General features: G+C 40.8%; 1 protein-coding gene across 1 annotated transcript in view; it reads left to right on the plus strand.

Moving 5' to 3' along the window:
• LOC137794835 (teneurin-3-like) overlaps window positions 1–26,438 on the plus strand; it is a 274,268-nt gene that overhangs the window by 204,866 nt on the left and 42,964 nt on the right. The window contains exons 20-28 of the mRNA XM_068591903.1: window positions 6,775–6,921; window positions 8,953–9,083; window positions 9,196–9,284; window positions 12,490–12,609; window positions 14,023–14,155; window positions 14,498–14,626; window positions 18,569–18,700; window positions 18,926–19,061; window positions 21,051–21,194. Of these exons, the coding sequence (XP_068448004.1) occupies window positions 6,775–6,921; window positions 8,953–9,083; window positions 9,196–9,284; window positions 12,490–12,609; window positions 14,023–14,155; window positions 14,498–14,626; window positions 18,569–18,700; window positions 18,926–19,061; window positions 21,051–21,194 (1,161 nt within the window). The remainder of the gene's footprint in view (window positions 1–6,774; window positions 6,922–8,952; window positions 9,084–9,195; window positions 9,285–12,489; window positions 12,610–14,022; window positions 14,156–14,497; window positions 14,627–18,568; window positions 18,701–18,925; window positions 19,062–21,050; window positions 21,195–26,438) is intronic.

Genomic DNA, 26,438 nt, shown 5'->3' on the forward strand with positions numbered 1-26,438 from the left:
CTGCTCAGCAGGTAGTGTCAGTGGGATTTTTACAGATGCAAAAAAGGAGATTGTTTTTTGTGAGTTGACACCTTTCACATGATCATATTAAAATAGATTGTAGAAGATTTATACAGAATTATGAAAAAATTGCTAAGAATAGATATACGATAATCATAACATTGATCTTGACCGATATATATCGATTCAATTATCAACTATTTAATGTCATCGATGCAAAGTCAAAAAATAGTCATATCATCATATTATGCTTTTATTTTGAAATTCCCCTGGCACATCTGCGTTACCATTTCCAGCCACATGCACCTCCCTCCTACAGAGCCCAGTATTAAATTGACAAATTATTTTTGTTGCTTTTTGTGAGTTGAAATGTAACTGATCATCTCATGTCGGCAATAAAAAAAGAGAACAACAGCGCAGGAAAGGTAGGAGTTAAACCCTGATAAAGCCAATCCACACGATATAAATAAACTAAGAAATAAAATAATTAAAATCAAATAGAAATTCAAATATATACACAGATACTTATTTAGCTGGTTACCTACAGTATGGACATTGTGTGTTTGTGTTACATCCTGTTGTGTGGTAATCAGTGAAACAGGTGAGCAGCTTCAGCTCTTCTCATGTTGCCAAACAGACAGACAGCGATGGTTAGCTGGGAACCAGTTCAAACAGCAGTGAGATGAGGGGAAACCCATTGGGAAGGCGTGGCCGACAGTTCCATTGTTGAGACGGATTGCACGGCTGGGGAGAGGATTCATACTTCTTCTGTCCTCTGGTCTCAACCATCACATATACACACATTTACTATGACCACATTGCAGATTTCCATATTCATTCATGTATTTATATATCTCAGCATGGAAATACCCCCAGCTTACATCGTGGCTACGTTTTTTTCTCGTGAAGACAGAGCAGCTCAACATTTACCAAGAAACTAACAGAAACAAAAGTCGGCCTGAATTCACTTGTGTTAATGAGCTTCTCAGAATACGATATTCAGGTTGTTTCTGTCTCTCTTTCTCTTTCTCTCTTTGCATCGGATACATTTCTACCCCTGACTGCTTCCTCCATTGACTGATTGTGACACTGGATACTAGATATGTTGACTGTTCTGCCTGTTCTTCTGGACTAAATGCTCTTCCTGTCGATCTCTTTTCTTCCTTTGCTTTTGTCCTTTCTTCTCAAAGCTCACAATCCGGACATTAGAGTAAAAGGTATTGTGCTCTTTTCTCTTCTTCTCCTCATCAACAGCTTATTCTCATCATCTCTTCTTCTTTGGCTTTTCTCTTCCTGGCTGTGTCAGTGCTTATTTTCTTTTCTTACCTATTCAGTTTTGAATATCTTGAATGTATTATGTTTTTTCTCCTCTATCATTTTGCCAGCTCTGATAACATGTACTTATACTGTTGGTCCAATTCACATTAGCTTTATTTTATTTTGCGTATTGAATTGCACATTTGAATGAATGAACTAATGAATTACTTCCATCTTTTTTTTTAATGAGATTAATTGATTTCTCTGTATGTTGTCCACTGGTTCCTCAGAAGTAGCTTGACTTTTTTAGTTTTCCAATTTTGGAACAAAGTGATACATCTGAAGGAGTTCATCCTCATCAATGTCTTGAACATATCAGCGGTAAACTGTTCTTTTTTGGGGCGCACTGATCCAGTATCAGTGATGGATCGCTGTATCTCTTGCTCTTTTTCAGCAAAAGTAAAAAATACATTTCGGTCAGAACGTCCAAATTGGAGCGAGTCCCTTAAGTATTGATGTTGACCTCCAACATGAGGTTTCTGGCTTTTTCTCATTCTATTACTCAATTCAATTCCGTTTATTTTCAATAGAATCACAGTTTTCTGTACTGTGCAGCTGCTGTGAACATCTATAAAAAATGTAGCAATCTAGTTTCTGAAATGTTGAAGCTGGATCACAAAAAAAGGGAAAATTAACCACAAATCAGAATTGTTTGCCAAAGCAAAACCTTGGAAAAGAAAAAATATTGAGTTCTTAATGATCCACTTATTTCCTTGTATGTTTGACATTGTAATATTTGACATTCTTAGTGGCTCTGCATGGTCAAGACAGACACTCAGTAAAAGCACAGTAAAAGTTGCTGGATCCTGGCTCTGCTTTAGGTGTCCTGTTGCCAGACCACACGTGTGTGAAGCGGCCATAATCTGACTCTCACAGTCTAAAAAAGGCAGTCATACGCTAGACAGGACATTTGTGTAATTAATTAAGTTAGTCGGTATTTGCACAATTGCAAAGCAAATGGCTATTGCACTGTGACAGTGTTGAATCCATTTTTAGCTGATTTTAGCCTCAATAATGTGCAACATTGGACTTTTTCTAGATAAGGGGCTTTATAAAAGTTGCTCAGGGCCAATGGGAAATAAACATTCTGGATTATCATGTGGCTATCCATCATGTACTGAATCTTGCAGTTGCAGTCATATCAGTTGGCCAACGTCATTTGTTGCTGTAATTGCAAGAAAACACTGCTTCCTATTTAACTCTTGATATTGCATCGTATTGCATAATTGTAATAGTTTGGATATAGTGAATGAGTCAGAAAATCATGAGTCCAGATGACTTCCACTGCTCTCAATACAATACCGCTTCATGTTTCGATTGGAGAATTCTACAAAAGATTTTTGAGTTTCAAATATCTGCTCACAGGATGATTGAGCAATGAATAATGCTTAGTTCAGGATCGGAAACTAAAACACTAATTACCACCCCAGGTTGTGGTCAATGGGAGCTGCACCGATCCAGACTTCTAATGTATGTCGAGCTCCAAAAATGATTGATTCTACACTTCCCATAATGCAACTCAAAAGCTCATTTTGCTCTCTTATGCGATTTAATCACCATGTCTTCGAGCTCCATTCCACCATTCAGAGTTTTTGGAGTTATACATATTTCTTGGGGTCAGCATCGAGTGGTCATCAGAGGAACTGCAGCTTAGGACACGTGGTGGCAGCTTCATCCAGCGTCCGCTCAACTCTTCAAAATACTCATGTGCACTACATTTAACAGCATATCAATGTGACAGCAACTAAATGATTTTCCACCCAGATGCTTTTGTATTCACTGAAAGGTGATAGAACACAATCAGGGGAGAAGTTGCTGTTTGAGAGTCTTCTTCCGGATATTATTTAGAAAATATGTGAAACATGTTTTCTGCTGTTGTTTGTCTTTCTTCCCTCTTGTGTGATCTAAATGTGAATGAAGACAGAGTGAAGGGATTATTTTGACTGTTGAGGTTCTACTGCTGTGTCTCTCTCTGTGTTACTGCACTCCGGTGATCCCAACTCTTTCTTCCTCTCCTCCTCTTCCTTTGGCTGCCATTTCCATTTGTCCATCACAGAGAGTATATTTGGCAGTACTGCTTTTGTTTCGATTTACTTTTTTTCCCTAATTTTCCTCCCTCTCTCCCTCGTGCCCTCTCCTATTCTCAGGATATAAAGGTAATTCATGCCAAAGACTTAATGAAGGCCTTACTGTCCCAGAACACAACCACTTTGCTTTGTTAACGTCCTTTGATTCTGATTTATTCCATTTCATTTGATTTTTCCTATCTTTTCCTTTTTTTTTGTCTTTTTCTCTGTCTTTTAGTCTTAATAAAACGCACGGCATACAAGTGTTTTTTTTAAATATTTTTATCGTTATACCTCTGTTGTTATTTCAGCTTTTGTTTCATCAATCTTGTTTGTTTTTCTGTCACATCATTATTGCCCCTGCCTCTGATTTTCACACACAAAACACAAGACTATACAGCTGAAGATGCACGCAAGCTCATACAAAACACACACACACACACGCAGACACAAACCCAAGGTGTGTGATTCCTGTTTTGTCTTGCATCCACAAGCCTGATATATGTATGTGTGAATTCAGCCAGCTGCCGTTCCTCTGTCCTCCATCTATCTCATCCTCCCTTTCCTGTCTCTCTCTATCTTGCTCTCCCTTTCCCCTCCTCACCTTCCATCTATACCTCCATCCCTTGTTCTGTCTGTCTAGCTGGGCTTGGCTTGGTTCTGATTCTCACCTTTAATTAATCTGATTGCCAGCCTCACTGTCTTTTCTGTGGTGGAGGAATGTCAAACAGAGGCATAAAGTCTAGCCTTCCGAGGCATGCCGTCCAAACCACCCTGTCCTCCCTATACTTTGTGCGCTGTCTATCTGTCTACCTGTTGTGTTTTCACATGGATTTTAACCTGTGATGTTGTTGTTTTTTTCACCGACAAGTCCAAAGGAATCCATATTTCCAGAGCAAAAAAATAGAGAAGCTGCCGTCTTTGTCAACTCCCCTCAGATTTGGTTAGACTTCACTTGGACAGATACTCTTAAAAAATATCCAACGTCCTCAGAATGGTTGGCTTTAATTTGTTCTGTTTTGTTTTGTTTGTATGCCGTGTTTTTCATCATAATTTTATGTAACAGTAACATCTTCTTTCTTTGTTTACAGATGCGAGAAAAAAAAACATATTATTTTGAATTTATTTACGATTGGAGCCATGCAGCTCACAGTAGCCATTTTGGCTGTAGGCAATCTTAGTTGTTCATGTGAAACTACAACTTCAGTGCATTTCACCAAAGGCTGACTGTTTGTCTGTCTGTCAGTGTGTCCCCCACATGTGGATTAATGTATTTATTTGTCAATCGATCTGTCTTTCAGTCTGTCACTCCATTTGTTGGAGAAAGGCTCCTCACACAGGGCCAAACGCCTTTAAACACATCAGGCTTTAACCAATATTAGTCTTTGATGTCTTCTCAGGCTATTTTTGGACTGAAGCTAGCAATCTGTGTTGACATGAAATGTGTTTGAATTTTTAAAAAAAAGAAAAAAATGAGTATTCCCTTGAGAAGTCTTGTGAGATGAGTGATGCTTCAGAAACAGCATTCAGACCTTCAGACTGGAGCGGGATGTGTAATATGTTGTGTACTGAGGTGTTACCCCAAAGGCCATGTCGAAACCCATCGCCTATCGTTCTGACAACCGTTAGCCTCCGGGGGCTTGATCCTGGGGTTCCAGTGCCAGCTGATATCCGGGCAAGACTTCCTCTTGTGTGACCCGCTCGTTGTTAACAGTCTGATAAGCAACATGCGACTGTTTCATAAGTAGCCATTAGCAGCTAATTCTAAACCAATAATCAACTAAATCTTCATCAGTGGTTAGCTCGTGGGTTCCCAATTTTTTTTTCCTTCTGCTTTTGCTCTACACAAGACCGTTTACCTGCACTGAACCAAAGTCAAGTAACTAAGAGAACAGATTGTTAATTACCAGGATTGTTATATTAAATCATTCTGAACTTAACCCACACAATCACGTACCACTGACTTAAAACGTTGCATTGTTTGGCTGGCACAGACTTAAATGCATACAGCCAGTATGAATTCACAGTGCTACGGTTTCAAAAATGACACACAGTCGCAGGTTTTGCTACATATGCTAGCTGTTATATAGCTAGCAATGGAAAAACCGACCAGACCTGTTTGTGTTTAGCTCAGCCGCTGACTGAACCATAGACTGTATATAAAAAGTGGACTTCGTCGTCCTGACGTCGCTCATTGGTTTGTGGATTACCTCGTAAAGTTCGGTGATTTGGCCGTTGCCGTTTTGGATTTACGGCCGTTGCCGGCTTAACCTTTTGCAACCGGTGAATGGAAGTGACCATATTAGGACTGCAGGATAGTGATGTAGAGAGGCTCTAGTAGAACCATGTCAATCACCTTGTAGCCCTGCCCTAAAGCGTCCCCTGCTTTATGGTCTCTTTGACTCTAAATGACCATAATTTGCTAAATGAACATCATGCTGGAGTGAAGACGACTTGAAACTAGAGACTGAGACATAAACTCGTGTTTACAATGTTTACTGAGGGAACACATCAAGAGAGAAGCAGAGTCATTTATATAGACTTCTATATGCCATCAGACTAGTTTTAGCCCTTCTGCATTGGCTGAACGGTCCGTCGGTTGCCAGCTGGACTGAACTCAGCTTTATTGTTTATTGCAACTCCCTCCTCATCATTGTACCTTCATTAAATTCATAAAGTTTTGGTGACTCTGGCGAAATGTTCCCCTTAACTTGAAACATTTTGAAGTGCACAGGAACTTCAATTTGTACCGCCGCGGGCATGTATGTGTCGCTATCTATTGACTCCGTATGCAATCGCACCACTTGTAAAATTCATTTGGTAGTCCATCACAGTAAAAGACATCCCTCACAACCTGTTTCCATGGTAACAATCTATGATAGTAGCCTGCTCGCAATGGCGCTCTTGTCTCACAGGTGATACCTGTGTTAGGGTATCTCTAATGCTGACACTTCGAAGGAATGAATTGCTTCTATGCACAGCAGTACTGGGCAGTTGCAGTGCATAGAAGCGATCACTGTCAAAGTCTTTTATTTCAACCAAAACTTGACAAATCACCCACTTAAAATAGTTACTTTAGTGTGGCGTCGGAGGATTTCATGAACCCTGCCTTCATGCCTTAAGAAGCTGCCAGCTTTCATTTTCCTGTGAAGGTCTCAGTGCTGTTTCAGAGATTTCTCCAAGCTGAAAGGGAATCACTGAATATGTTGCAATGTTAAAAATACTGATTAATCTCATCCATCAAAGCTCCAGTACAAAACTATCATCACCTACCTTCAAAAACGTATATTGGTTGAAGCCTATTTCCCACCCTGCTGGCCAGCCGCGACCCCGTCCCACTCGCTCCCGCTGCTCTAACTTGTTTAACCGTGAGTTTGTCTCCTGTGCCCAGAGGGTTGTCCAGGTCTCTGCAACAACAACGGACGGTGCACTCTGGAGGCCAGCGGCTGGCACTGCATCTGCCAATCAGGATGGAGAGGGGCGGGATGTCACGTGGCCATGGAAACCCTCTGTACCGACGGCAAGGACAACGAAGGAGGTAAATCACGAATGTTAATCTTTTGGAAACCGTGCGCAAAAATCTTCCCGCTCACATTTTAGGTCCCAGCATGCCCCATTCAGACAATCTTTTGGCATAAAATAAGTATTTTTTTTCCATTTTTTAATCGAACAACACAGTTTTTTGGACTGAAACTCTTTTGTAGCAGGCTAAGGCTTTGTGTTATAGTGATTTTTGTTTCCGTTTCCGATTCTTTACATCCTAATCTTTCCAAAAAGGTGTCTCATTGACCGCTTGTGGAGGCATTTTTGGGGAATCTGGCTCATGGATGTTCATAGTTACCATCAAAATATCTTTTAAAAGTGATTTTTACAGATATAGATTTTTTTCCCCAAGACTTTACTGAACAAATACATACAATAAACTCAAGCATTAGAATTAATTTGGGGTTCCTATAACGACTAAAACACAGGGAAAAACACTGAAATACAGGGAAAGAGAGGTCTAGAGCCAAAAATGAGTTCCACAGTTTTCAACGGGTTAACACTGTTTGTTCCCAGCAAGTCAACACTTCGTTCTCCAGATCATTTTTATTTTAAAGTTCAGTCACACTTGTTTTTGACAAATTAATTAAAATTTCAAAAATCATTGATGATATATTTAAATTGAATATATTATTACTCTACTGTAGCAATTCAGAATCTGTAACAATCCAAATCTGCCCCGGATGGAGTCGGTTGTGTATTCTGTTACATGGTCACTTTTAAGATGAGACTGGAGGTTTGTGGTGTTCATCTGAAGTCTGTTTATCCCAAAGCTTAGGCATCACTTTGATCACATTTTCTGACTCTCCTGTTTCAAAGGGAATTAATCTGAATATCACGTTGCATTGTTATTACTGTTACTGTAGCCAACCCAACGTCTGCACGACAATCTCAGCATATCATTAAACATTTAGATACCAGATTTTTTTTAGTCTGAGAATTAGATTTGTTGATTACTGTGGGGATTAAAAAATTTCAACCAATTTAAAAATGGTTTGCAAAACGCACAAAACATCAGCTATCAGCTTGTGTTGGTGATTGTAAAGGTAGAGAGAAAAGAAGACGAGGAAGAAAAGAAAACACGACAGAAGCTTTAGAGAGGTGGGGGGTTACTGTGTGTGTGTGTGTGTGTGTGTGTGTGTGTGTGTGTGTGTGTGTGTGTGTGTGTGTGTATTGGCAGTCCCTGGTGCCTGTTCGCCAGATGTACAACTGGCTTTTATAAACTAACAGAGACAAATGGCTGCCCATATTTTATTACCTTACATACCTCCTTCTATCCTTCCATCTCTCCATCTGTCTCTCTGTTCCACACCTCCTCCTCCCTTTCTCTCTGTCCTTCACTTATCCCTACCTCCCTAATCTCTTTTTTTCCATCATTCCACCCCTGCTTATTTTCATTGCAGCCCTCCATCCTTCTTCCTTCCCTCCCTAACTCCTCCTCCCTGGCTGCATTTCTCTTGGCAGCGTCTAATAAACACATAGTGCTCACATACTAATCCAACTGCATCGCTCCATTTTCCCCTCATTCATCAATTTCTTCTTTTTCCTGCCACATCAAAAAATCCATCGATCCATCCACTTGTGTTTAACTGTCCATTTTTCACACTTTCTTTTTCTTTCATTCTCTTCATTTTTGCCTTTATTTGTTATTCATTTAACTTCTGTTTGACTTATCTTATTTAGACAATAGAGTAAATTACTTCCTCTCTTCTTCCCCAATTCTCCATGGAATATGTAACCATCCTATCTATCTATCAAGCTCCATCTTCATCACTCTTCATGCCTCCATCATTACCTGTTGGTGCCTCTGTCCTTGCCATATGCTTGCGTTGTTAATTATTCTTAATCCCTTCACCATCCTTCATTGCTTCTTAATCCCTCTGTTGACTGCTTGTCCCTGCGTTCATCCATCCATCCTTATCCTGTTTGCATCCCTCTGTCCTCCTTTCAGCCACCTGTCACATTCCCATCATTCATTTCATTTTCTCTCAGGTCTCTGAATATACTAATGTTGTGTGTGTTTCAGATGGCTTGGCTGACTGCATGGATCCAGACTGCTGTTTGCAGCCATCCTGTCAGAACCAGTTATACTGCAAAGGGTCACCTGACCCAGGGGAGGTCATCAGCCAGTCTCCGTCCTCATTGGCTCCTCAGCAAGTAAGGAGCTCCAATCAGAAATTAAGTCAAAATACGAACGCAACTGTCATTTCCTGTTACATAAGGAAGCAGCATCTGTCTATCTATGCGTGTCCTTTTTTGTTTCCCTCAGGCTGCCAGGTCTTTCTACCAGCGCATCTATTTCTTAGTTGGACCAGAATCGACTCACGTCATCACTGGAGACAGTCCGTTCAATAAAAGGTAACGATGTCTCTCTTTGTTTGTGGACTTCTTCTGGGCATGCGAACAGCAGGGCAACATGAGTGATCGTGCATCTCAAACCATGAGACAAAAGACATCTCGTAGGCTTTGCAGAGCTACATCCTGCGCTCATGTTTTCAATGTGTTCTTCCTTGCTTTCACATCCGCCACCTTATATTTTGAGTAATTAAGATACTATGCATGTATGGCATAAAAGAATAAAAGCTTTATTAGAGTCCTAACCCTAACCCTAACCACCCTCAATCCATGATATACAAATTATCTCTCAAACAGTGTACACAAATAAACACAATAACACACCTGCAGCATTATCTGGTCCTGGTTCCGACTGTAGCAGCAGTATTTTAATATCACTAATACTAAAAATATTACACATTCATTAATTTTGGGATTCGGGGTTAGCTTTTTGCTCTCCTTTTTTACGCTCACAATTCTTCTGCCTGCAGGTCGTATCTCACTTGTATTTACCATAGTATGAGCAGTTGACTGCTTCCTGTCCGGATGAATAGAACAGAAAAAGTGTCAGTGAGACAGAGTTCACAATACAGGTTGGCTTTTTTTTGACTTGCCAAAAGCCATTTCTTCCCACGTCTGCAGACATAACATTCATTAATTATGATAAGAGGAAAAGAACGGGTGGATATCTTCAAAATACAGAGTGCGACAGGCAGCACCACTGGCAGGGAAGAAACATGACGCGATTCTGTTCAGCCATTTGTCTTTTGTCACATTTTGTATGCTAGCCTGAATGTTTCATAAGAGCAATAGGCCACAACCCTGTAATAAAAATGTCCTGTATTTCCATTAAGGAAAGGGCCTGCAACCTTATAATAAAAGAAATGTTTTATTACACTTCAAAACAGCAGTGTGTGTGTGTGTGTGTGTGTGTGTTAAATAGGAGAAGGGGTGGGGGGATTACAGGTATTTCCCACTTTAAGAAGGGAGGATCTTGTACTTTCCAGCTAAAAGTGATAAGCATACACACAACATGTGTCAAAGGAAACAAACAGACGCAGTGACACTTAGTGTGTGCACATATGCAGAGGCACACGCTTGCATGCGCATCTTTGCAGGAGTACACATACAACTGGGTTTCTGTGGACATTGTCGGGTTCGCTTAATAATGTGCGTGAGACAGACTGTGTACTAAAGCCGACATGTTTATTTCGCGCTCGCCCCGTAACTGGGACTCCCCCCCATACATTCACTTCCTCATCTTATTGGCCCACAGCCTACCAACATAGGGCATCCTATTGGTTAAACATACATGTCAATCAACTGTTATGCGTAACATTGAACAATACCACAGACATAATCAGTAAGATGCAGAATGACAGCTCATCAAGAGTGTTCTTTTTGTGACATAAACTACAATATTCAGAGTCCACATCCAGTCTTTCTAATTGGCTATTAGCTCTAGCGATCTGGTCAGGATTCTGAATTCCAATAAGCTGGTGAATGTTTTTGCATTGAAAGGAAGAAGCACCTGTTTTAATGGGTTTAAGTGCATTCTATTTCAAACCATTGGTGGAGCGTGTAATGCGTTTCTTATAGCGCATCGTTGGTAATATCGACATTAAATCAGCAGAAAGGGAAAGACCGACCAACCTGGAGGTCTGACTGCTCGTGGTCTGACTTTTTTGGGGATTAGAAGTGGTCTGAGGGAGTGAAAACTCAAGTGCAGTGTCATTGGAAAACAGTCACAAAGTTGCACTGCACAACCCGATGGTGTGAATTGCTTTAGGGTGGGACTGATAGATGAGGCAGATTCTGGTTTAAACTACAATGATCCAGTTAGGAAAGTCTGTATCTGATGAGATGAGAATCTCTTCCTGGCCAGATGAATCAATATATCTACATTCCTTTTATGTTGTCATCTTTATTTTTGTATTAGATCTCTGCCAACAGAAATAATCCCACTGTCTCTTTAGTAGACTTTACTCCACATGCTGTAAAACCAGCAATAGATTCTGGCTGACTTCATTTCAATAATCCCATTTTTGCTTTGTTTGGTGTTTCACAGATCGATGATAAACTTAATACTGTTTCTGAGGAGTTTTCTTCCTCATGGATACTGAATAATAAGACTTTTGTGAACTGGTCAGATGTAAAGCTATTCTCAAAACTTAACACTTGTCAACTCGAGCTTGAACTATTAGTTACCTAATAAACACCAAAATATTTATGTTTTAGTTCATATTAATGAGTCATGACATTTCTTGTACAGATCGTTTAACATACCTTCATCACTGCGACATGCACGTCCATCAATGGACAGAAAACAAGTGCGAAATTAAGAACAAGATTTAAAAAAAACTTGTCGGAAAGGGATGGGAGCGCAACAGGAATAAGTTTCCTGACACATGGAATCTAGTGAGGAAATGATTTGAGGATGAATGGCTCTGGAGTTATTAATTACAAAAGAAAAGATTTTGGTATATATTGTAAACATTATGACATAGTTTAATATGGGCAGTGCCGGCCTGAAGGTCAGTGCAGCACGCTTGTAACCGGAAGGTTGCCGGTTGAATCCCCTGGGCTGACAGGATGAATCCCTAAACCTCTCAGATAAGACTGTGGTTGTGCACCGTGTAACTAACCAGGACGTCCAAAAAAATAATGCGTTGCTCTCAGTGGAGCGCCCACATGAAAAAAAAGTAAAAGTGGAAGAAACATCATACGTAATAAGCAGAAGAAGAAAGATAATTCAAATGGAGTTCACTTGAATGTGGCTGCTGAGAGCAGTGCTGTGGTGTAAATATGCAATTCAGTGTGATGGGGATGTGCCGGCATGCTCTGAGTGCAGCTGTAACATCATGTCCCATTACAGGGCTCCCACTCCCACAGCTCAGCAGCTACTGCCACAGTTGTTGTTTCAAGCGATGCCTCACTGCTCTCTGGCCTTCCTCTCACAGGGAGCAGCGCACTGCGAGGTGGTGTCTCTGAGTGTTAGTGTGAGATTATGGTATGTCTGGTCCTAGACAGCTTTCCTGCACTGGCTTAGCCTAACCAGAGGGTCTCTGTTCAAAGACAGAAGGGGGTATATCCTCCCCATGATGCCCTTAGTTTTTTCATGTTTCAGTAAAATGTAACAATTGTAAATGATGAATATTGCAGCTTTAATAAAGATAACTTCTCTCTCCCATCTCCCTCTCTCTCTCTCTCTCTCTCTCTCTCTCTACAGCTTGGTGTCGATAATTCGAGGTCAGGTGTTGACAGCTGACGGAACTCCTTTGATCGGAGTCAACGTGACGTTTGTCCACTATGCTGAACATGGATACACCGTAACGCGCAAGGATGGCATGTGTGTATTATTTTATTTTTTATATGAATATTTTTAACATTCTGTTTTATACGTACATTGAAAATAAGACAATTCTGATCACAAAACATGTTTCTTATATTCTTGCAACACTGGCTAAACATTCATATCCTGTGTACATACGAGCCAAATAAGAATTTATGGTATTTCTGAGACGCTTAAATTATCCTAACAATCATGATACAATAATACATCATGAAAGATAACTTTACTAAAGTAGCAATTCAAAATTGACAAACATGTTAGAGCAACACCTTCTATTTCATCAACATATTTTCATCATTGTTCGGGCTTCCAGAACTAAAACAATTATCAACAAATGAATTTGTCCATCTTTGAAAAAGTGCCTGCGGTTACCTCATATTAATACATCGCCTAACAAATTGCACAAAAACCTTGATAAAAAAACAGTCCAACAAAACAAAGGGAAACTACTTTAATCACATTTACAGTATCTTCTGCTCGGCTCTCCACCGGCTTCATCCTCCAACCTCATCCTCCATCCTTCATCCTCATCCTCTATCCTCATTCTCAATCTTCCATCCTCATCCTCTATCCTCATTCTCCATCCTCCATCCTTCATTCTCATCCTCTATCCTCATTCTCTATCCTCCATCCTTCATCCTCATCCTCTATCCTCATTCTCCATCCTCCATCCTTCATCCTCATCCTCTATCCTCATTCTGCATCCTCGAAGCTCCATCCTCATGCTCTATCCTTCATCCTCATCCTCTATACTTATCCTCATCCTCATCTTCCATCCTCCATCCTCATCCTCCATCCTCATCCTTCATCCTCCATCCTCATCCTCCATTCTCACCCTTATCCTCAAGCCTGTCGACTGAAGAGGTGTGAATGTGTGCAGCAGTGGAATGTGTTGCGTTGGAAATGCATTGAACTCAAAAGGATGCATCAATCACAGCAGGACACACACTCCAGTACATGCACGCACACACACACACACACACACACAGGCACGCACGCACACACAGAGAACAAAAGACATGCAAAGACTGGCTCACCCACGCATATGGATAAGATAGAACTATATTCATCTCAAGGGAAATCATTGTGCAGCAGTTGCAGTTCAAAACAAGAACGAGTACAAATATATATATATATATATATATAAATACAAAAAAACCTAATATCAAGAAACAGATGTCTAAAAACAATATGGGCAAAAATATAAAAACAAGGTTAATATGAAGTGTCAAAATTATACAAACTTGAAAACAAGGTTAACAGTTTTTGGGGAAGATGTTCCTGATCCGATGTGAGGTCCCGGGACAGAGATGTCTATGTGTACAGATTGTAAAGCCCTCTGAGGATCATTTGTGATTTGGGGAATGAATGATTCAAATTGAATTTTTTAACTTTTTTCATGTGACGCAGGTTCGATCTCCTGGCCAATGGCGGCGCATCCCTTACATTGAGCTTTGAGCGTGCTCCCTTCATCACCCAGTACAGAACGGTGTGGGTGCCATGGAACGTCTTCTATGTAATGGACACGCTGGTCATGAAGAAGGTGGGCGGCATCACTGCTGTCGGTCTAGATATTTCATCATCACATGTCATGTACTGATGAGTGCCTGACAGAAACAATGCTCTATCATTTTTCAGTTACTTTGAACACCATTTTGAAGCTTTTGTCTCTGACTTGTTGTTTTCCACTGACTGATCACACAGTTAAATTTGTTACTGACATAATTATTTCATTACAATATGAAGCAAGAGGGCATTCCTGGCTGTGCTCTTTTAACGACGTGAACACAAAATGAAGACGACGCATGTGACTAATGAACTCTTTGTTTCTCAGTTAATGCATTGATGGAAGTGGAAGACTAATAAATACTCATTTTTGTTTCAGGAGGAGAATGACATTCCCAGCTGTGACCTTAGCGGCTTCATCAGACCAAGTCCTGTCATCGTTGCATCTCCTCTTTCTACGTTTTACAGAAGTTCAACTGAGTATGGCCCCATCATACCTGAAACACAGGTAAGAAATCCCAGAGGAGGCTTTTAAGTAGAACAATATCCAAAGCAAATGTGATGCTGGTGATAAAAATATGATCTCAGCATTACAGAATTATTCTGTCATGGAAATTGAAAAAAAAAGTCATTGGAAAGTATCAGCATACATGAGGTATCTGTCCGAAATCCAAAAGTATCAATAATTAGGGCATTTAATTAGTGCAATGCCTCTTTCTTCTGCAGATATAACTAGACATACACGTGCTGTGTCCATCACAAACGATGCTCACACATCCAATCAGAAATCATCAAAAAAGATGCTCCTGATAAATCCTGAACTTGCTTGAAAATGTATAGCAAAATAAAGCTGCTGCTGATGTCAATCTGCCATAATGAAAACTAATGTGAGATAAACAAAGAAGTGCTTAAGTTGGAGCCCAAAGTCTTCCTCAGTGAATACAAGTCTGAGTTGTATACTCTCTTTATAACACTTACACTAGCACAGCCAACACCATTAATTAACATGATATGAAGGCTAACTGTCAGAGAAACTGCTCACATTTAACAGGTTTTGTCCTGGACACACACACACACACACACACACACACACACACACACACACACACACACACACACAAAACCAGCCCCACCCTGTGTTCTGTTTCTAATTTCCTTTAAGCCTAATAGCACATCTGTGTGGTTCTTTATCGTCACATTGCTTTCACCAGTCCTCACATGAAATGAAACAGATGACACAACTCCATGCGTGTTTTTATATTTTTACAACCTTAAACCAGGGCTCTATTATTATTTTTTATTTGACAAGTGTGTGTGAATACGCCTGACTATCTGCAAAGAAGAGAAAGAGTGTGTGGCTGAAGGAAAGCGTGTGATGTGTGTGTGTGTGTGTGTAGGGTGGGGGGGGGTGAAGGAGGGTGGTGGGTGTGGGTGTGTGTGTGAGAGAGAGTGTGTGTCTGAGTGCAGATCAAAAGCATATGAATGGAAGCCGCGACTTAGCTTTTGGTGGAGCTGAGTCCATTAGTGAGGAGGGCAGGGAAAAGGGCAGTCTTAAAGGGGATGTAATGGATCTGTAATGAACACTAAATGCCCGGCTAATGAAAAGGCAATAGTGCAGTTGAAAAATATAACACAAGAACACTCCAAATGGATCATTCCCTGAGGAACGTTGTTTTTATGCTTCATTTTGATATTTCTTCCCAACCTTCTCTTTTTGGAGACCACTCAATTCATCAGAGGTCTCCTTATCCTTTCAAGAAGTCTAAAATGGGAATAAATGAAAAAGTACTTTAGTTTTTTAACTTCAAATGTGTGTATTCTTTCTCCAGACAAACCATTAGTGATTAAGCAAACCCTCAACCAGATCTGTGGGTAGTGGGAATGGAAACTAAAGAAGATCTTAAAAAAAGAAAAATCAGGAAGAGCACTTGAACACTTTGTTGTTCTCAGGCAATGAAATGGCACACTGCTTATACATATTTGGATAACCTATAACCTATTTTTGAAATGCAGGACTGCGGAGTAGTTTCAGCCATCATTTATTTGGGTAATAATGACATTGCATTGACATTTAAAGTGACATCTCTAAAAAAGAAGTCCAAGCGGGTTTTTATTTCAGCAACAGCCATATTGGTAGAGTTTGTCACATGTAACATTAGTAGACAAACACAACATGCACCTTGCACCTCTTCTTTGCCCACCTGCCCTGAAATGACATCTCCTTCAAGGCGCTGTCAGACACCAGTGGCTCCATTAGTCTGTTCATAAACAAACACAACAGTGTGTTATCACATTGTCTTACTGCATTCAAGCTGGAGTTAGCGCTGAGAAGCCGTCGGCACATGTTGCTGACGTAGGTTACCTTTTCATTTGTCAAATCGTGTCATTGGGACATATGCTGGTTCAGCCAGTTTGCATAACATTAAACCGGTGTAAGCCCGGGCATCTGGCCCATGCAGCGTAATTGGAAATGGACCCGAGTTAAGCGGCACGAAACAAAAACATATAGAGGAGGTGATCAGCAACAAACATTTCCCCTGAACTGTCCAGTAAGGGTTGGACACACACAGTGTGGGTCATACAAAGAAAATATAAGACGTCACAGTTTTCATCCAGTTACACTGCAAGAAGATCAGTGTGGAGACCAGAACACCCCGTGTGCCAGAGTATGAAGTACTGATGTTGAGCTTCATAGTGTCTTCTAACTTGACTTCTGTGTAAAAGTACAAGTCTTTTGGTTTCTGCATAATTTAAAGTTCGTGAAGTAAGTCAAGTATTTGTTGATAATGTCAGAGGCATTAAACTAAGAAGCTCAATGTACATGTTTGCAATTTAGGAATAGGCCCGGCTCAAGCCATAATCTAGTTATTTTAAAATAATCACAGCAGCTTGCCGTAGGTGTGCATGAACAAAGTTTCCTTGTATACTGGCAGTTTTGGCAGCATATCACTGATAGAAATGATCGTCAAATCTATGCAACAAATTCCAAAAGAACCTTTTCACACTTCATACTCGTGACTTTGCCAGTCTGATGCCATGCTGCTACCCTCGCTCTCCTCCAGCAGCTTTGGGCCATCCCTGTTGACACTCAATGGTCATCAGTGATGTTGAGACATGTCACGCGTCCTCTGCTTCACGCGATAGATGCTGATTCTAGAGCGGTGATTAAAACTCACCTTGCTCAGGTTGAACACAAGGACACGTAGATAGATAAAATAGGAAAAACACACGCACACACATTCATATGCCTAGATGATATGCATACTCAAACACACGTACGGCTGTAAATGAATCAGTCGTTTTCTCTCTTCTCTCCAACAAGCAGAAAAAGAGCAGCGATGATGTGTCATTTGAGAGTGAGCAGGGACCGAAGTGGCAGATATGAAACTAAAAGACGGTGTCTCACCGTGGGTATTAGAAGGTCATGCAGGTGTCAATATGCATGTCTGTGTGTGTTTTGATCTGAATCAGAGCAGTCCTCCTGCTCGTCCTTCACCTGCAAGTCTTCCCAAAGGAATATGCACATTAAAAAAAATGTCCTCCAAAGATAGAACAGAGGCGATGTGGACTTTAAGATGCATAAGTACCCCCTCAGGTTTGGAGACGTCACTTGAAAGGGTGTTTCATGTGCAGCCAGACTCCGGTTGCAGCTGGTTTACCATGTTCTCACACAGCAGTGACTAGGACACCGCAATCTGAGACACTTTTGATTCTTTTTGTTATTTTTTTGCCATGGTGTGAGGAGTTGTAGCTCTTGGCAAAAACAGAGTCAAGTGTAATCATGCACTCACTCAATAGAAGACCATGTCAGAACACAATGCGGCATTTGATCCGCCTTGTCGGGAAGATCAATTTTTGATCCAATATGATTTTTTCACAGATTACAATCTATGGGAAGCCACTACCGGAAGCACCATATACTGACGGTTCAAAGAGTATTCTTCATTGGTTTTGGTAATGGGGTATTGTACCCTATTGTAGAGTATTGTTGGCTGCATCAAAGTGAATTTAACTTATTGTAAACCTCTATGTGATCCAGTTTACTTTAATACACAGTTAGCATTAAGCTGCTATAGGAAGAAAACAGTGCCAGTCCACGTGTACTGATCATTTTCATCAAGTATTACAGCTTGTTTTCTCAGTAGTAATTCAAAAGGGGGAAATTGGGGACGCATTATAGTTCTGATTTGAAACATTGTTTTGTAAGGCCAAATACTGCTTGGACCTGTTTCTGATAGCCATATCACCCAACTCTACCACATGAATTTGACTGTATTAAGTCGAACAGCTCTTAAATATGCACACCTGTCGTGGTCCCAGATGGTTGCTTGTTTTTCTCTCCTCTGAGCTGCGAGCCAATTAGCAGTCCATCCTTTACAAGTGTGATGCTTCGTGACAGTAAAGTAGTGTCGGGTACTGATGTGTTTTGTGTTATTTTATCCCTTTGCAGGTTTTACAGGAAGAAACCTCAATCCCAGGCAGCGATCTCAACCTGATCTACCTGAGCTCCAGAGCAGCGGGGTATAAACCGATCCTCAAAGTCACCATGACGCAGTCATCAATACCTTTTAACCTGATGAAGGTGAGATATGAAATGTATATGTATAGCAGCCGCCATCTGCACTGTTCTCCCTAAGTATTGGACCACTTTCAAAAATCGCCCTCCCCATTTGTCACTTTGACACAACAAGATGGGAAAATAGGATCCAGGTTGATTTACCTTTTAACAGCTTCAGTGTCCCATACCAGTGGAACTCTAAACTGATCTGCCATCCCGTGACCTTTGTGTCTGGTGCTGTTTATCCAGGTCCACCTGATGGTGGCAGTGGTGGGACGCCTTTTCCAGAAATGGTTCCCCGCCCAACCAAATCTCTTCTACACCTTCATCTGGGACAAGACGGACGCCTATGGCCAGCGCGTCTATGGACTATCCGAGGCAGTTGGTGAGTTTGCTGCTCACGTTAAAGTTAAAAGAAAATAGCATTAACCTTTTAAAAGTGTGCAGTGGTGTGACCTCTCTGAGACTTTGTGAAAGACTGCTCCAAAACAACAACAAAAACATGATGACCTTGGATTCAAAACCTTGACCTGCTCTGGGAACCTGAGGCTTGTATGTTACTATAGACGGGCCTGACTTGAGAGTGGCATATTTAAAGCACTCCCGAAGGTGATGGCGAGCCAAGCTAATTAACTGAAATGTGTGATCTGAAACACGTTTGTGTGAAAAGCCTCACAGCAGACTTCTGTAACGAGAGTGCCGGCTCTCTTTTAGCAACACAGAATGGCAATGCAATAAAAACTGTAGTTTCCCACATGATTTACAATTTACTCACTTTGTGCAGTCTATTTTATAAAAGTTAGGTTAAGTATTAGTATGACCCGAAGGTCACTAAATGGACATCATTAGTTCACTGAGGTAATAAATCAAGTAAGAAGTAGAATCATTTTCTCTTTGTCTTCTATACAACCAGGGAAGTCTCCCCCTGGTGGCCAGTAGATATAATGCATGTTTAAGCCACTACCGCACTGGCTTCACTTATCACAACCTAAGTTTATCTCCAGGATGTGAAGCAGGCGAGTATAACATCAATGCTGCTTGCCGTCCGTCTCTGCAAACATGTTCATGTTTTATAAATTGAGATATTCCTGGCTACAAATGTCCAGTGAAGTGAGGAGAAAATATCACAGATGGAGAGAAAATGTATTCAACAATTAAATTGCACCCATTCAACACAAAATAACTTCCAGTCTGCACTCGCTATCAAAGTTATTACGTTTGGTAGCCCGGCTTAATGGGTTGACCATAAAGACGATTTACTGCTATGTTTTGTAACACTTGTGAAATTGGCACTTATGCGTTATAATAAGGAAGCTTAACCACAAGAATGTTTGGTCTGGCAACTGTTAAAAGCAAGTTGTTACAGAGGTTGAATTCATTGGAAGAACTGGGAAATATGATCTATAAAGCAACTTTAGACCAGAACACGCCAGCCCCTCCTCTTTGCTCTTACATCAGCTCAGTATTTGATCATAGGATATTTGCTGATTCCATATTGCCTCATGGTGACCTAATAAATAATAAATGCTCTTTAAATCCCGACAGCAATAAAAAAATTCAGAAATCCCTAAAAATTCAAGTATTTGTGGCAGTTGCAGGGCTGTGATAAGTGAGGCCTTCCTGTCTCCTTGGTGTGCATGCTATGGCCGCATTGTGCTCCACCAAATTCTTACCAAGCTGCTAGATTTAGAACTGAGTATTAACAATAGCCACATTAGTTGTTTAAACATCGTCCATGATGTTCATTTGGGGCTTTGGAGGGATGCCTGTGTGACTTCCATTGCAAAAGAGTTAGCAAACCAGGGCTGGGTTTTTCGTTTGGATCATTAAAAAAAGTAAAATTAGTTTATTAGATCAAATTACATTTCCTTGCTGGTTCATCTGATGTTGAAGCTTTACTATTTGGTAACCAAGTACCCGTCACAGCTAAAAGGTTCTACATGTTGTCACACTCTCCTTGTGGTCGATGCCAGATGCCAGAGCACATTAGTAAAAAAAAAAAAGTTTACTCGCACCTTCGTAGATGAGCTTTTCCTCGTGCCTCGTACTGTGTTTTTTTATGAACGTTTGTTTTAATTTGTTTAATATTTCATTACTGTTGTGTTTGACTTTGTTCTTACCATTTTTGTTATTTTCTCTTCACTGAAAAAGAAAGTCGAGTTATGTGATTGTGTGCACTAGACCAGAGAATGAAGGCCCTCATTGATCCAGCAGCAGTGTCAGTGGATGTTTCAAAAGAAGACACATGGAGGTTAACTCTATGTTTCACCGTGTTTTCAAACCTGAATCACGGCAACTTCCCCATTTGGTTTGAAGAGGCGCACAGTCAAATGACTGAGGGAGTAACCGGCCTTGCACTTTGTGTGTCTAATAGTGTCGGTGGGGTTTGAATACGAATCCTGCCTGGACCTCATCCTCTGGGAGAAGAGAACGGCCATTTTGCAAGGCTACGAGCTGGATGCTTCGAACATGGGAGGATGGACGCTGGATAAACATCACATCCTGGACGTACAAAATGGTAGGTGACATAACAAGAACCATATCCTGGAGCAAGCTTCATATTAGCTTCACACGGCTTCAGCCGGTTGTTGTCTGCGTTTCGATGGCAGTCTAAATACCTTGAGATTGGAGGGCTGCTGGTGGTCGCCGTCGTGAACACACTGCGGCCTGTATTTCTGTGTGAAAGCAAAGCGTAACTTCACTTTTAATGTTAGATAAATATAGAGAAACGCTTGCTCTAAACTGGTCCTAAATCGATACCAGAGTACTTTTATGAATGCATTGCCGCTGTGTGTGTTTGATGAATGGACATCTTCCCTGCAAACCCCACCCTGAAGATTCCTGTACGTTCAGACAGCACCGCCCCGACCTGGAAGTTTATTTAGACCCTAGTCCCTGCATTTGAAACGCCGTGAGTTCTTCGAAAGGTTCCTGGTCTTTGGGGGAAGTCCCTGTGGTCAAAAAGAGGCTACACACACACACACACACACACACACACACACACACACACACAAACACACACACACATGCATTATGTCCACACTGCAAGATGATGAAACTCGATACTGCATCAAACATTTCTGCTAAAACTAAGTTTGATATGTGACAGCTGAGGTGAAAACTTTTCTTTTCTACATAAATGTGAATCTCAAAATAGAACACATATCCTTCCTTATTCCCGCTCCCTCCCTCTCCGCATCATTAGTTCCACGCGGAATAAAGACGCTAATAGCTGTTTAAAAGTATGTTAATCTCAGCTCTTGTCGAAACCATTGTTGTCATGCAGGCTTTGGTCGACGGAGCGGAGGAAGAGTTTAGTGGCCTGTGTGTGTGCGTGTGTGTGTGTGCGTGTGTGTGTGTGAGTGTGTCGGTGTGTGTGTGTGTGTGTGTGTGCGTGTGTGTGTGTGCGTGTGTGTGTGTGTATGTGTGTGAGCGAGAGAGAGAGGTCCTCGTTGGCGTCTTGGATTTGTTCCAGCTCACAGTGGTATTTTTCAAGCCTTTCATCTCTCGCTCTCTGTCTGCGCACACACACACGCACACGAACACACACACACACAAACACACACAGACACACAGACACACACGCAAATGTACACTCGCACAATTTGGTTTTGTCACGTCATATAGTCAGTTCAGACTGTCACCAGTCACTCCTCCTTGTCTCCTCTCTTTGCCTGCTTTGTTTTTGTGTATTTTCATTTTATCTTCCTGTAATATGATTTTCATTTGCTTTATTATTTTTACTATAATTAGATAATGCAATTTGGAGCTATATAATGCAATCAGTCGCTAGCGTAGCATAGTGCTAACACAAGTGAATGATGTGCTGGCGCTCTCTGCTAATGTTAGCTCAGAGATTTTACGTAGAAGCGTAAGATTGTAGAAACGTATATCTCCCGCTAACCAGTTCCACTGTGACACACTGTTGAGCCATGACGAGCTCCAAATCCACTAAAGCAGCCAGCAGATGAAGAATACAATAATGTCTCCAGAGTCTATTGAGCTGAGCTGATAGCTGTCAGGCCCTGGTCAGAGCTGGCTCTGATTGGCCAGGCTGAGGCTTGAAAGGCGGGACTTAGTGAAGGGTCAGTTGAGAGGCGAGCCTGAGTTGTTTCCAGGATCAAAATACTTTACAGCCGGTAATATCTTTGAAAGCATTTATAGTTTTTCTTTACACATTAAGAAATGTCTAAACACTTTCAAACACACGCGGCTTCCAAATACACGTTTGACGTTTCCTGTACACATTCACAAATGTCAAAACGCATTTCGAGATTATTTTACACATTTACAAATGTGATTACACACACACCGACTGAGAACTCTCCACACAATGAAATCAAGACGTTTTGCTTCAATAAAGCTTACCTTCATTCATGTCCATATGAATGTGGAGCAGACACACAGTGTGACTCGGCTTTTCCTTGTTTCAGTTCTCTGACTCTTCATGTGTCTTATAATCAGCTGCTTTGTGAAGGATTCGTCTCTGTCACTCTTGTGCTTTTTGCAGTCGTATTGATCCTTCATCTGAGGAGAGATTCATTTTCTTCAGATAGCTCACCTTTCAAGAACTGTTTCATGGAAGAAAATAGATACATATTTAGAAAAAATAATTTAGCCGCCTTAAAGGCACTTTGACTTGATAAAGCGCCCTCCTCCTCCTCCCCCTCTTCCTCCTCCCTTCCTTGCTGTCCTCTATCTGTCACCTCATCCATCACATTGCTATTCATCTCTCTCTCCCTGCAGTCCTCTTGGGCTTTCAACACCTTGTCACCCGATTCTGTGTGTGTGTGTGTGTGTGTGTGTGTGTGTGTCTGTGTGTCTGTGTGAGTGTGTGCGTTTAAAATGCAGGTGTGATTTGTGATTTCCTGTCTATATGCGTACTGGTCTCTGTGGGTGTGATTTTGTGTCTTGAAGGGACAACACTGCAACGCACAATGCGTGTGTGTCCTTTTGAGACCAAAAGACACCACATGGACGAGAATAATCTTGTCTGTGTGTGTTTGAGAGAGAGGGAGGGAGCATCAAACACTCCTGCTGTGCTTTCTTTGTAGTCTGTCTTGTAGCTCCACTAATGATGTGCATGGGATGATGAGTTAGATGTATCATGCCTGTACAGTGAGTCTTGACGTCAGCCAGCGTTTTCATTGTTCCTTGTTCTGTGTTTTCTTGTTTTCGACAAAGAAGATCAGCTACTTTCCTTCAAACTGAATTTATTCTGGTCAAGTTAAAGTATCGTCTTCATATTTAGATGAAGATGACAGTAAAGCTGCTTTTTTCTCCTTTTATTGATTTTCTTTTGTTTACTGAACCATTAATTTAGTCCTTTTCATTCATGCTCTGCGTGGACCAAAACGACTAGTCCGAAGCCGCTGGTCTAGAATCGTTCCCAAGGCAACCCCCGTGCACATAATCTGACCCTTTTTCTAAACCACCCGCTGCTACTGCCTCATTTTTACTGCACTCTCTGAAGAAGCAGACAGGAGGGTCTCCAGTATAAGATCCATTCAGGATGTCAAACTGATTGGGTGTTGCAAACAGGATAAAAAGATAACGATAGAAGTTAAAGTGTACTATCACAGTTTAGAAGTGAGCCACCACATTATCTGCCGACAAATACAGAAGACTTGAAAAACAACATTGTTCCTGTAAAGCTGGGTAGAGATTAATTCACCTTTACAATCTTTAAATAGCAAAAGCAGCATGTGATTGGATGGTTTGTGTTCAAGGGGCGGGACTTTGCAAAGGCTCAATTTTATGAAGTGAACCGAAAAGCAGGCGGCCTGCGCAGTGCTGACAATATATAATATACACAATATGGTAAATAATGGATGAATAAAAAGTAAAGGTGAAAGATCTAAGATACCCTGCATATAAGTCTTCGAGACAAAAAAGATACATTTGCTCTTTTGTCCAGGCCACTGAGCAATTATTATTATTTTTAGACTAAACAGAAATTAACAAAAAGTATCAATTTCACTCAGATTCAGGCAAACATAATATGACTTGTGAAACGCCCCAAAGGACGGTTTAATACCGCACACACACACACACACACACACACACACACACACACACACACACACACGTAACTCCTCCTGTCTGTCCAGTCTGACATCACTCACTACTCAATAGTGAGTAAGCATCATGAATGAGTGAGTGATTAACACAATGTTATATCAGTCAATCTGTGGTTTCCATTATGTATTAATCATGTTTGTTGCCAATCTATAAAATGTCATGTTAAATAAAATCTATAATCACTTTAGCTTTCAAACACCAATCAACGTCCTGTGGAGGATGTAATTATGTCCTACGGGGAGGAGTGATGAGTCAGAACATGTACTGCGCCTCATATATATCTTATATACATATGTTTGTTCTTCTTCATATATATATATATATATATATATATATATATATATATATATATATATATATATATATATATATATATATATATCAAATCAAATCAAAGAAAGTGATGATTCTCATTGAACAATATGAATTGGCTGTAAGAGAGAAAAACAGAGGAAAAGAGACACACTGGATGGTGTGCAGAGGTTTGTTCACACACACACACACACACACACACACCTGGTGTTGTGTGATCTGTAAGCGCTGAGTAGTGAGCACTGCTGAACAACTCAGATAAGACTGGATGAAAGAGAGAAAGTGTGTGTATGTGTGCATGTGTGCGTGCGTGTGTGTGTGTGCGTGCATGTGTGTGTGTGTGTGTGTGTGTGGAGTGGAGTGGTTTTGGGGCAGAGGGGCTGCTTCCTTGTGCATGCTTTGTGAGGGTGTTTTCTGTGTGTACTTGTGAGTTTGTGCAGGTCCACGTGTGTCTATGTGTTCATACAGCAGTGTGTGTGTGTGCAGTGTGGGTGTGTAAGTTGCCCCGTGAAGCGCTGCACTCTATTATTCAGCCACTAAGCAGCTCAGCCACAGTCAGGGTGCTTTATGCTTTGCTCCAGAGAACATCGGGAAGTGTTGCTTTTTTCCCCAACACAAAAATATCAAATAATTTGTGTTTTTTATCTGTCCATTGCCATGACATAATCACACATTTAAAAGTGTTAAATGAGTAGATTTTATGACAGTAAACTAAAAAACAAAAGTAGTAGTGTCATGATTGTGATTAAGAAATTAACATTTTGTATTCAGCAATTGGAAAAGTTTATGTTTTTTATGTTTTATTTTAATTAATTGATCATCAATGTTACCAAAGTGTTTACAATTTGCCACCTTAATGCAAAGCAGAATCATAATAAAAATAAAAGGAGCAGATGTACAACAATGGGAGCGGACACAGACAACATCAGTGGAATAGTTCAGCGGAGCCTCTCGGCCCAGAGCTGGTTGCTTCTGCTGCGTGTCCCGAGACAGAACACTGAACTCCCTCCTGCTTCTCTTCTCTGTGAATATGCTTTAATTATGAAAACATGCCCTCACTCTTAACAGAAATTCTGAGATTTCCATCAAACAAAATAGTTGATAAACAAAATAATCAGAACATACTTTCCTTTCAAATGATTTTCAGATTAAGCATTTGTCCTCAGAGAAGAAGATAAAAACCATTCACTGGTCCTGAATGAGGAGGAAATGCTTTTCAGACCTGAAAGATCTACATTTGCCCTTGGCCATTAGGAAGCATTTCCACTGATTGGCTCAAGGCCGTTCTTCAGACTGATTTCCTGTGCCGACAACCTACAGTCATTATTCAACTTGCTGCATGCATTATACGTGCTGTGTGCATGTGTGT

Source organism: Clinocottus analis, unplaced genomic scaffold, assembly GCF_023055335.1.
Source record: "Clinocottus analis isolate CAN_PGR_092001 unplaced genomic scaffold, fCliAna1.0.p SCAF_26, whole genome shotgun sequence".
In the NCBI taxonomy this organism is placed as follows: Eukaryota; Metazoa; Chordata; class Actinopteri; order Perciformes; family Cottidae; genus Clinocottus; species Clinocottus analis.